The 12,940-nt window shown below is 35.1% G+C and overlaps 1 protein-coding gene across 1 annotated transcript in view; it reads left to right on the forward strand.

Annotated features, from left to right (window-relative positions):
• The window catches only part of RANBP9 (RAN binding protein 9), a 77,742-nt gene that overhangs the window by 8,611 nt on the left and 56,191 nt on the right, over window positions 1-12,940 (forward strand). Inside the window, exon 2 of the mRNA XM_016217112.2 lies at window positions 5,163-5,274. Within this exon, the coding sequence (XP_016072598.2) occupies window positions 5,163-5,274 (112 nt within the window). The remainder of the gene's footprint in view (window positions 1-5,162; window positions 5,275-12,940) is intronic.

Consider the following 12,940-nt stretch of genomic DNA (forward strand, 5'->3'; position numbering starts at 1 on the left):
GTGATCCATGTAATAATGGATTAGAGTTGGAGACATCACCATGAACTCATGTTTAGTTTACTATCGACACAGATGATAACATGGAAATACAAATTTGTGTATATGCAGAGGTTTAATACACAAACATATATTTCCTTGCTCTTGTCAACGAGGGCACCTAAAAGTATTAACACCTCCATAACAACTAGCGCACTAATACCTAGAGCTTGGGTTATAATGCCATTTGCCAGAGCTCCTTGGAGAAATCGCTCATTTTAGGAGCGATTTTGGAGTAGGAAATATACTAGCATCTTGTAGTACCAGAATGTAACATAAAAAACACATCCTGGAAGTTTGTCAGAGTGCCAGAGGAGCCAACTGAAAAAACTCTGAATAGCCTAAGGGAAAACAGTTTGAGCAACAAAATAAATAAATAGTATTGGATTATAACCCATAGTATAAAATAAATATGTATGAGTCCATACAGATATAACCAAAGAGGAAATACCTTAGAACTTTTGATCTCCACTGCACTTGAGTTTTCCCCGGATGGCTTCATATAGTGGCAAGTGCAGCAGTTCCTGAAGCCACTAAACGTTGGACATTTACAGGAATGCATTTCCGCAGGAATCCCGGTCATCGTTAACTCAGGGCCTTTTGTATATTGCTAAACTTTTCTCTTTAATTCATTAATGTACTGGGGAAAGCTGTGTTATGAACTAGATAATTTTTTTATTGTGCTGACATCATTCCCACATTTATCAAGTGGATATGAACTAATTTGTATTCAAGAAATGTATTTTGGAGTAGGGCAGACTATGAGAATTTAATATTTCTGAGGTGGAATAGTTTTAGGAGATAAGAGTGTGGCTCCAGGAAGGACTGAAGTTAGGGTGTATGTCAGTAGGAATGAAAATGCAAAATGTTCAGGAATTAAAGTTTAAAAACAGTAAAATAATCACAAATAACTGTTAAGTGTGTTTATGTTGTATGGGAAAGATGCCTGTTATTATGAGGGGCATATAAAAAGGTGGTTAGACTAATTGCAAGGTTAGAGAAAGAGCAGTTGAGGAAGTACAGCTTGAACTAAGATCTGAAGGATGAGTAGGACCTACCCAGGCTGAGAAGGAAGGGGTAGAGCTTTCCAGTTAGAGGAATTGCTTGGGGCAAAGACTGGCCTGGTGAATGGAGCTGGAGCAGAAGTAAGAAGGGAGAAAATGCAGGGGGAGGGCGAGATCAAAAAGGTTTTCAGGAAGTTTTATCTTTGTTCTAGGTGTAACGGGAGGCTTTTTAGAAGGAATTTTAGTTGTATTGCGGGATAGTGGTACAGCGAAGGCTGATTTATATTTCCAGAAAGGCACTTGGCAGCATGTTGGAGAGTGGAAGGGGGTGGAGTGGGCTTTATTCAGATTCTTTCCATTTCAGCTAAATGTAGTCAACAGATTGACTAGAAAGAGCTAACCTTACTAGCCTTAGAGTTTTGAAGCAGCATATGTATTTTCTTGAACCATGTAGAAAACTCTAAATAGTGAAGTCTTTGTGTTCTTAAAAGTTTACACTTTAGTAGTGTGAGGTTGTATTTTGGTCACCACAGAATTTAAGGTAATAAAATTTCTGCTGATGAACATTATTAGAAATAGACCCTTCAGTCTGATAATACTAGTCTCACCTAGGAAATAGGATGAATTCTTTTTTAAAAAAATTGAATTTATTGGGGTGACACTGGCTAATAAAATTATATCGGTTTCAGGTGTACAATTCTGTAATATGTCATCTGTATGTTGTGTTGTGTGTTCCCCACCCCAGGTCAAGTCTCCTTCCATCACCATTCATCCCCCCTTACCCTCCTCTACCTGCCCCACTCCCTTCCCCTCCCTTTGCCTATGTCTATGAGGTGGCTTTTTGTTGTTGTCGTTTGTTTGTTTTTGCCTAGTCCCTTCACCATTTTCACCCAGCCCTGCAACATGAATCCTTTTAATCTGAACCTTTTCCTAAGTCTTTAAATATAAGTTTTGTTTAAAAATGAAACATTCTTTTAACATTTACAGAATTTTTCTACAGTGTGTTAGTAGAGCATAATGAATATAACGGAACCTTGAAGATATATGATTGTGTTGTTTTTTTACAGTTATTTTTGCATAATGGAAAAATGAGGGGATTTTAATTCATACATGGATTTAACACTTGAGCCTACTAATTTAGGGTAAGGTTATATAACCTCTGTAAGAATTTTTCCATTTTAAAAATTGAGGTTAAATAACACCTATTTCACAGATGTTGAATGAGAAAAATCTATTCAAAAGCACATAATACTTTGAGAGGTTGTTTACCCCAAATATTTTCTCTTTTCCCAAAGAAGTAGCAAGGATAGGAGAAGATGGGAATACATGTGAAGTGATCCCAGAATGTTCATTGTAACTAAATCCTTTGTATGGGTTCAAAGTTGCATTGGATCAGGCTTCTTGAATTTAAATCCCAGCACAAATCCTGGTTTGGAATTCTCACACAACAGCATAACCTTGAGCAATTTTCTTTATTTTCCCTTAATTTCCTCACTTGTGAAATAAAAATAATACCTACTTCATAAGTCGTTTTGAATGCTAAATAAGTTAATAAATATAATTCTCTTAGAACAATGCCTTTCACATAGTAGTAAATGTATGTTAACATGGGCTAATTTGCGTTACAAGTGTAAATAGTGAATTATCATTTGTTATTATTAAGTATGCCTTGAGATCACTTTATCTTTAAAAGTTTCAGTCATTTCCCTTCCAAAAAAACCAAAACAGGTATAAAAGCTAGTTGATTTAGGGCTCCAGGGTTAATCAGGGTTTTCTTTGGATTTATTTTTAACTGTCTAAATTTTTTAAGTGCATTTAATTTACATGACCTTTTCCCAGGCAAACCAATTATTGTAACATACAGTAAACCCTCTATTTTGCAGACCTCGATTTAATGGATTTTGGATTTAATGGACAAAATTTCCCGTCCGTATGTCATAGATGAAAATTAACACTATGGTAATTTTAAAATGCTTTTAACCAAAATTTGCTTATAATTAAATCAACAGGTTATTTTTGGTTATTAATTCACTGTTATTTTTAATAAATTTTGGCAAATAAGCCATATATTGGAAAAAACACTGTAGTAATTTTGCCGACATAAATAAATTATTATATACCTACAGCTATAGTCTACATATTTAAATCCAAGAGTCACTGCTCATAAACAAGAGTTCTTGGAATGATTAGCGAGCATCTTGCACAGTAATTGGTGTTCCTACTTGCCCTAAGCTGATGTTCCTACTTGCCCTAAGCCACGCCCCAGCCTTGTGCATTTGTTTACTTGCATTGACCAGTGAAACTAGTGAATGCACGAGTTTACTAGACCTATTCAATATAAATTTAAAATTATAGAAAACTTTTCTGTGAAATTAAACTTTTTATACATATTTCAATTACACAAATGTGTCTCCATAAGTAAAAACAGGTAAATTAACTAATTTGTCCGTTTTTAACATACACATTCAGAAAACCTATTTTATTATATAATGGACTTTTGGCTTTCACAGACACCCCCTTGCCCAAATTAGTCTGTTATATCGAGGTTTTTCTGTATTTTTACTGAAAAGATGTCTTGCCAAAATCATAACTTACTATATGTCTATTTTTAAAAAGTGAATGGTGTCATTCTGCAGATTTGTGCTTTTATTTTTTTTCCTGCTTAACTCATTGTAAGTCTATTACCTACATATGTTAAAGCAGTTTTAGGGGTAGCTGTATGTTGCTGCTTCCATTTTTATCTTAGGCAAGTTAATCACCTCCCTGTGGTCACTTCTCACAACACAACACCGTATATACTTAAGACATCTATGGATGCAAGTTTTCATGGTAATGAAAAGGAGCAGTTGAGTTCAATTTCTTTTGGGCCAACTAAACATAAGCTAATCTGCATTATGAGTGTAAACTTAACTGATCAGTGATAGGGTGTGCATTGGTAATTTGATGAAGTGTATGGTAAGGGAAGATACGATCTTACTGGTTTGTGATGGTTATTATATGGCTAAGATATAATTTGTGACTTAAGGTTTTTAGTTTTAAAACAATCATGGTAAATTTGAGGGGGGGAATTTCGCTCCCCATGAAGGTATTGTTATAGTATGGCTGAAAGATGAATGACATAGTGTGTATTGGGTGAAGCATATCTAACTGAAACACCTGAATAATGATTTAGAGTACTGTTTCTCATACAGCCTTTTTGGGGGTTGTGGAGACTTGTCTCACTCTCTTTGAGTACTTTTTGACCAGCTACTTCAGCTTCTGTCTTTATTTTTCTGTGGTTTTATGGGCTTATTTTCTCTTGCTTACTTGATTTTTGTTCACATGCTAGCTTTCAAGGTTAATTGTGTCTTGGACGAGGGATAGGGGAAGCGATTGTGAGTGAAGGATACCCTCTGGGATTCAGATTGAGGAGTGGCTAATTTAAGAAGTTTAAAAGCCATTATCTTAACATTTTCTAAATATGTAAGCAATGGTATGGTGTTATATTACTTTCTTTAAAAAAGAAAGAAAATACAACTAGAGATTAGCTATTTCTCAGGCTGTAATTGACAAAAACAATTTATAGATCAGCCTTTGTATAGAATTAATGATATAGAACAAAGAACAAAATTGTAAATTCTTAAAGTAAGAATGCTCGCTCTTTTGTCAATTCAAACTAATTGTATAAAATTTCACTTAAAAATATACTCTGTGATACTCATGCTTTTCGTTTAAAAAGGCCATTTGGCAAAATAGCTTCATTTAGGAATTTTATAAATGATATGCAAATTTAGATTAATAAAATAAAGATCATAGGCTTATCATGCTCTTCAAATGCAGCATTTTTTTCCCTTAAAAATATAGTGTACCCTACAGTAATTTAATTTTCATAAAGGATTGCTAGGTTTAGTGTGTTCAGATTGTAAAATTTTATTAAAACTAGTATTGTGTGAAGGTTCCATGGCTAACGGGCTATTTTGCATATTGGGTTACTAGCGATGATCATTGTCTTTAATTATTTGTACTGAGGGAAGCAGAAATGTATGTGTTATTCTATAAACCATATTTGTTCCTGAATTATTTGTTAAGATTCTCATTTGAATATCTCATTTGATTTTCATTTCATTTCTGTTTTGTATGCAGGTCATGGTAAAACCCCAAAAGATGCAGCATCAGTTCGTGCCACACATCCAATACCAGCCGCCTGTGGGATTTATTATTTTGAAGTAAAAATTGTCAGTAAGGGAAGAGATGGGTAAGTGTCAGTTGTGGTGGGAAAAATTGTTTGCTTTTCTTGGGTAATTATTTTTGTTTTAATTCATAATGTTTATGATGTAATTGGAAAATTGGAATCTTGTAAATTTTGGTAATTGGAAAGTGGAATCTGAGTATTTCAATATAACCGGTTGGATCTGGTTTTGGTTAGATACTAGGTGAAATTAAAGCTTGAATTGGTGAAATTAACCTAGTTTTTCTGGCAGGTTTGTCATTAAAATGAAGAATTGGAATTAAATAATAGAAACAGTGACTCATTTTTTCATGCCTTTTCTTACACTGTATTTTTCTGAATTCTGCTGAGAAGTTAAATCTTCTTAAAGCTAGTTAACCAAAGTAAAAAAATTCATGGCATTTTACAGTGGTTGGTGGTTACAATTTCAGGTTTAGATCACAGAAATGTATGTTTGTATGCTCTCATTTGAAGGCAATTCCCAGGGATTAGGATGTGGTTTAGAAACGTTCAGTTAGAACTCTGTGTAGATCCTAGAACCAACTTTTATATGACTTCTTTGCAACTTGGAATTGGTGTGTTTGTGTGTGTATGTGTGTGTGTGTTTACACCTAAGAATCACTTACAGGACTATTAAAAATATAGTAGTTTGGATCTTACCCTGGACATTCCTAAATCAGTATTTTTAGAAGTAGAGTTTGGACAAGATAGGCATTTTGGGAAAGCTCCTTGGGGAATTTTGGTGCATCTCTCTGGTTAAAGAAATAATTACCTAGAATCATTTGATGTATCCTATGGTATTTCCTGATAACCTCATTGTGGTATCAGCGATCCTTTAAAGCATCCGTAGAGTCATTTGTTCAGCTACCAAGATAAAGTGCTTGGGCTGCATGAGTAAGCTGATCTGTATTTGAAGTGAATCATTTAGCCCCTCTTACTGCTTCTTCTATATTTAATTGACAAAATAAATGTATTAAGTAGATGATTCTTCTTTATTTGCTGAATATTCTCAGTGTCAACAATATGGAAAGTAGAAAGTGAAAACTTGTAATTAACAATAACTTTATTTAACTTCCTCAGTTTTCCCAAGTGATCAACCAAAGATAAAATCAGAGAAGCCAAGGATAAAGTGGTTGAGAGACCCAGATTGAAATAGGCACGTGATTAATCATTTCTGTCTCTCCTGCTTCATACTCAGTAAGCTTGTTCCTTTTATACTCAAACTGTATCCTAACCCCGTAATGCTGGTGGTGTGCGGGATGGTTCCCAGGGTTCTCTTTACCTTTCACATTACATGTTCTGCCTTTCCATCATCTTGACCTTTTATTTTCATGACAGCAAATAACCTGATGAATCTCAGATCTAAACTACATCTCAGGCTGCACCCTGAGCTCAGGACCAGTATACCTAACCAGATGTTTACATTTGAATGGATATAAATTTAGCTTGTCTAAAATCTTCTCAGTGCTAGCTTTGTTAGTTGTTTCACTAGTGCTAGAAACTTCAGATATTTCCTGCTTTTACTTTCTTTGTCCGCCTCTGAAGCCTCTGCCTTAGTCAGGTCTTGGTAATTTATCCCCTAAATTACTGGGGTGGTTGGTTAATTGGTCTTGCAGTTGCTCCGTTTTCTTCCATTCTATAACTGTTGTTGGTGTTTTTTTTAATACAGAACTGAATTGTGACTGTCCCCTTCTTGAGACCATTTAGTCCACCTGTTGCTTTGAGGATAAAATCTATAACTTTGTTACTGAGGAAGGGCTCACTCCCTGACACAAATAGAAGGCTATACTATGCCACCAGATTTTAAGAAAAGAAAAAAAATTTATTGGACAGGAGGCAGAGCTCACATCTGCCTCCCTCATCCAGTTTTGGGGTGAGATTTAACAGGCTGGTAGGCACAGGTGCTCATGGGGCAGGCTTCTGTAGGAGGGATTTGGAATTTGGTCATTTATGGTAAGATAGGGTAGGGACTTCAGGCACTGGACCTTGTGGACAGCGGAGACTTCACTTCCGAAGGGTTCGGCTTGCTTGCATCCCAGTCACGTCCTAGTTTTTGGTGGGGGTGGGGTGGACTCTCTGGCCTTCCAGTGGAATGGGAGGTCAGAATTCCTCTACTCCTGCTTCTCCCCCATGACTTGTGGTTTTGTTCTGTTGTCTCTGAAAAACAACTCAGTACCTTGTTAGAAACAGGATAGGGCCAGTTTGAGGTGGTTTCAGGACTATTACAACTTCTTAGCAGGGTCCTTCATGAAGACTAACTCCTTTCTAGTTTTTCAGTCTTATCTTTTGTTGCCAGGTTGCCTCATTTTTTTTTTTTCTTCTTTCATTTTTAAAGTTAGGTATAATTTACATATACCTACACAGAGTGTAGGTCTCTGAGTTTTGATAGATGTGTACAGTCATGTCACTGCCACCACTGTCCCGATCTCCAGCCTCTGGCAACCACTGATTGGTTTTCTGTTTCTATGGTCTTGCCATTTCTGGGATGGTTTATACATGGAATCATACAGTTCTTGGTTTACCTTTCTGTTATTTCCTTTTGAAAATATAAGTAAATAATGCTAGAGAAAACTGAACATATATCACAGATAACTGGTAACAGTAGTTGCTTTTCTAGATAGGGGAAGTGGTTAGCTGAACATAGAGGAAACTTTAAATGTTTTTGACGCTTTTGAATCTTTTTGGTTTTTTTATAATGTGGTTTGAAATTTTCTTTGCTATTTTGTAGGTTAGGATATTTTTACATTTAGAGAGTTACTTTTGTACTAATACCTGCAGTCCCCTCCTTTTAAGATATTTTCTATTTTGAGCAGTAATGGAATTAGCTAGTAATAACCTCTTCACCTTCCCTTCCCTCTTCCATAGTATCTATATTTTTGGCATTTAAAAATTTATTACTGATTTACATGCAGTAAAATTCACTTTTTTTGGGTGGCATGTATAGTTCTGTGAATTTTGACAAATGAAATACAGTCATGTAATAACCACCACAATCAAGATATGGAACAGTTCCCTCACCTCCCAAAATTCCCTTTTGTTTGTTTTATATTCCTATAGTTTTTGCTTTTGAAACCAGAATGTCACATAAATGGAAATGTCATATAAATGTGACCTTTTGAGTATGTTGTTTTTTTACTTAACGTGATGCATTTGAGATTCATTTTAGGTAGTCCAGTGTATTAATATTTCATTCCTTTTTGTTAAACTCTCCCTGTCTTCATTTTGTTAATTGTATTATATCTTTATGTTGTAAAAGCACATCTTTTACCTCATCGTTCAATATTAGTTCTAAATTCAGTTTGTTCAACATCACCAGAGTTTGTTGCAAAGTTCTCTTGGTGTATTTTGATTGTCTGAAGCTAATTCTTTACTAGAGAGTTAAAGAAGAGCTCATGGGGACAATATTATTTAAGTTCTTTCTAGTTCATAACTTAATTTGTTTTTGACCATTACACCCATTATATTTGAAGGTTTGATTGGGTAGAAAATCCATGGTTTACGTTGTCTTATGAGCTCCATGGACTTGGGTATATGAAGTATTATTACCAAGGTCTTATGCCATTTTTTCCCCTTACATGACACTTGGTCTTTTGCTTACATGCCAAAAAGATTTTTATTTTTTTTAAAAGTACCAGTACTTGAGTATTCCTTGTCATTAACCTTCATGTATGGCCTTAAATAATAGGATCTTTTATTTCAGAAAAATTTCCTCATATGATAGTTTTCAGTATTTGTCCTGTTTCATTGCATAGGTTTCAGGGTGGGGAGGGGGACGACACACTTTGGTTATGAGCGTGTTAGGTCTTCTTTGCCTAACTTCTATATCATTTTGCTCACAAAACCTTTTTCTTTCCTTCTTTGTTTAAAAAATGTCCTCTATTCTATTCCATCTTTTCCCGTGGGGTCTGTTTACTCTTGTGTTGCATTTAGTTTGTCTTTATTTCTGATTTAACTTCTTTTTTCCTTTACAAAAACACTGTTTTCCCACTTACTTAAATTAAAAATTGGAGACTTCCATAACTATGAGAAAGTCTTAAAGATCCAATGTATATTTTAAATTATAACACTTGTGAAGAAAAATATTATTGAAAACCAAACAGTAAAATACACCCCCAGTCTCCATAATTTTATAGGTATGTGTCACTAGGTATGATGGAAAGTTTATAAAGTTGAAATTTGAAGCAGTTTCTTACTAACTTATTTGTATGATTTGGAATTGCTGCTTTTCATTGTTCATTAATTTTGTAGGGACATGCTAAAAAATAAGGATTTTAAATATGGATTGCAATGTAAAGAATTTTATTAAACAAAAATTTTCTTTTATTCGAGTCATAAATAACTTAAAGATCCAATGAAACATTCTTTGCTATTTTGCAGCTTAGTATATTTTACATTTAGAGAGTTACCTTTATACCAATTCCTGCAGTCCCCTCCTTTTCAGATATTCCCTATTTTGAGCAGCATGTTGGATCCATAATGTTATCGGTTGTTTCTCGTACCCTGTATTTAAGACTGTAATAGTCTACTTTAAAAAGTCAGGAAACCAGGTTATGTTTTTTAGAGGACTCTCAAACTAGAAGTATGCTTTTGTTGATCTTAGAGTCTTAGTGTCTTAATTATTACTTAAAAGGCAAGATAAATGAACAGGTACTTGAAGCCATTTTCGTATTATGTATTTATATAGCTCCTTGAGCGGTATGGGAGAATTACGCAGCTGACGGTTTGATGCATGTTTGTACTTTCTGGATGCAAGAAGTAGAGCCTGTCAGTTTTTGTTTTCCTTGATCCTTCTGCTTTGGGAGAAATGGGGACAGGGTGGTGCAGTATATAGAGAGAGAAGTAGCTGCTTTGCTGTCAGTGTAGAATTAGAATTGGAACAAAATTTTCTAGCAGACAAATCAAAATGCTCTAGGTTTGAATAGTAATAATGGAAAAAAATTCATTTTCTGTTACTTCAGTTGTAAATTTTTTACTTCAATTCTGTTGACTCAGATAATCATCTAGTGATTAGTCCTTAATTTGTAATGTTTTGGGTATGTGTATTCTTGAATTTTGTATATTAATAGTGGCTGTTCTATGAATGTATGTGTTGGATATAGTATCGTAAAGTAGTTGTGGCCACAGGAGGAAATCAGAATGAGGCTTAGAAGGAAGTTTATTACATTCACTGGTCCCAGAGAAGGGTCACACATGCCACTCAGGGTCACGGGGAACATCAGGTTTTGGACAGGTGGCAGAAGACAGCAGTGAGAGGAAGGTATAGGCCAGAGTGTTCATGGTGGTTTCTGAGGGAAAAGCAAGGCAGGGCAGGGTAAACAGTTTAGTACTGGCATGTTTGAATAATTCCAGTGGGATTTGGGCTATCGGGGTGGTCTCTAGATGTCTGGTACCTGACCCTGGGATAATTTAGGGCAAGAGAAATACTGGCTTGTGCACATGTGTGTGTGAGGTAGATAAGGAGATGGCTGGAGCTGTTAACTTGGAATTAGTTGGTTTGTATATGAGAGAGATGTTCCTGGCCTAGTCCTTTGCTATCTCTAAGAAAGGGTTAGCCTTGGGATGAGCAGTGTCTCCCTTAAAAAGAAAACTTTTTAAGATGTCTAAACATCATACACAGCAAAAAAAACACACATCACTAGTACAGTGGTCAAGTAAAGTTTTATCTGCTTACTTTGTCATATTTAGCTCTCTAGACAATTGCTTTCTGTTTGCTTTTTTATAAGTTCTTTTTTGTTTTTTTTAAATATATATTTATTTCAGAGAGAGGAAAGGAGAGGGAGAGAGAGAGATAGAAACATCAATGATGGAGAGAGTCATTGATTGAGCCCACAACCCGGGCATGTGCCCTGACCGGCAATTGAACCCCGATCGCCTGGATCCTAGGTCAACGCTCAACCGCTGAGCCACGCCCGGCCGGGCAAGTTCTTAAAGCTTTTTGGATAGCGGTTGCTTTTTTCTTTTAACCCTGAAATATGTGTGTTTTAAAAACCTGATTGCAATATTTTCACAGGAGTGTCTGCAACTTTTGATTAAATGTTTTTGGTTTTCTTTTATGAATCACCAGTTGAGTATCAGCAGTCCACTTTTAATGTTTGAATGTAGTTATATGTTCCCTCTTCCACATAAAGAAGAAATGGGTTTATGTTCATATCTTGTTTAAATGTTTAAGATTGGCAGCTTGTAAGTAACAGATAACTGTCCAGGTTCTAGTTATTTTCCCCACAAGCATTTTTGCTGCAAATGCTTTTGCTGCACAACTAATTGGCTGTAAGGCAATTTTGCCATAAAAAATACAAGAACAAAAAATAAAAGAGGGATGTTAAAAAAGACAGTGAAATTTGAAAATTATTAGAATTAAAAAGACTTAATCGCAAAAAATGAAAATACACTCTCTTGGAAGTCTCTTGATCGTTGTATACATTTTTTTTGCTTGTTGATTTGTCTCATTCAACATCATACTTTTTCTTTTTCGCTGAAATTTCTTTCCTCTTAAGAGAGGTGTCAGTGTCCAACCAAAGAACTGATAATGCTCTTCAGCACTTGTGAATTCTTGTGAATTAGTAGCCACCTCTTTTGTATTTGCCGTAGCTTGGTAAATTTTTGGCATTGACAGGTGAGAATGACTGCTCACCAGAGGTTTTGCAGACTGATACTTACCATTTTGTAGTATGGTATGTAGTTTGGTTTCACACTGTAGCTTTGCAGTCTGGCTTTATACTTGGTTGTTATCCACTATTTTAAGACCAGGTCTACTCTCGTCACTGTTTAGACCATTTGAGGGCTAAGATTTACATAATGTAAATATGGGAGTACTTCGAGAACCTCATCAATGGAGAAATGAAACCACACGGACAACCAGCTTAAATACATAGTCAAGTGTAAATCAAGCTGTCAACCAGTTATTTTATCTTTTATGGCAAAATTGCCTTATGACCAATTAGTTGTGCAGTGAAGATGCTTATGGAGAAAATACTGGACTCAAAATGAGAGACAGATACACACACACCACAGACACACACACACAGACACACGCACCAGTGTATCTTACAGTAATAATTATCTTTTGGTGCTCTTAATTTCTGTGTCATATCATTGTATTCATGATGCCATTCCACAGAAATAAAAGATTTTATTTCAAAAGGTATTAAGTAATCTTCAGGTCCTATAAGACAAAAAGATCCCTCTTATACCTTGAGTAACATGGAGAAACTATTCAGAATTTGAATATTTAAAATTAAACATTAAGCAAGGAATTTGATAGGTGACCATTATGCGCACTAGATGAATGCTTACTGAGAAGCTAACATTTAGTATAATTTGAAGTTTTATTTCTGAAATTTATAAACAGGTGTGTTAAATCATAATCATAAAACTGCTTTTGAGTTTCAGATAAGGTTCTGGTTAAGTGAATTATCTTGTAAATTAAAAGGTAACTCCAGTCCTATAGGTCAAAAATGTGTAGCTCACCAGTGTTTTTGAAACTGCTAAAAATTGTTTTATTTTATATCTACCTTACACATTTATCCTTTTGGAAAACATTGTTAGTTTACATTTCCAACAAATGTACACATTGTTTTGTTACCACATGCTTTCCCCCTCATGATAATCTAATACCTTTACATTTTATTAAATACTATTTTTATTGCAGCATTTATAATTACCATATAGGCTTGTGTTGTCTTTAAGGCTTTGG

The sequence above is a fragment of the Miniopterus natalensis genome, chromosome 9, assembly GCF_054644295.1.
Source record: "Miniopterus natalensis isolate mMinNat1 chromosome 9, mMinNat1.hap1, whole genome shotgun sequence".
NCBI classification, from domain to species: domain Eukaryota; kingdom Metazoa; phylum Chordata; class Mammalia; order Chiroptera; family Miniopteridae; genus Miniopterus; species Miniopterus natalensis.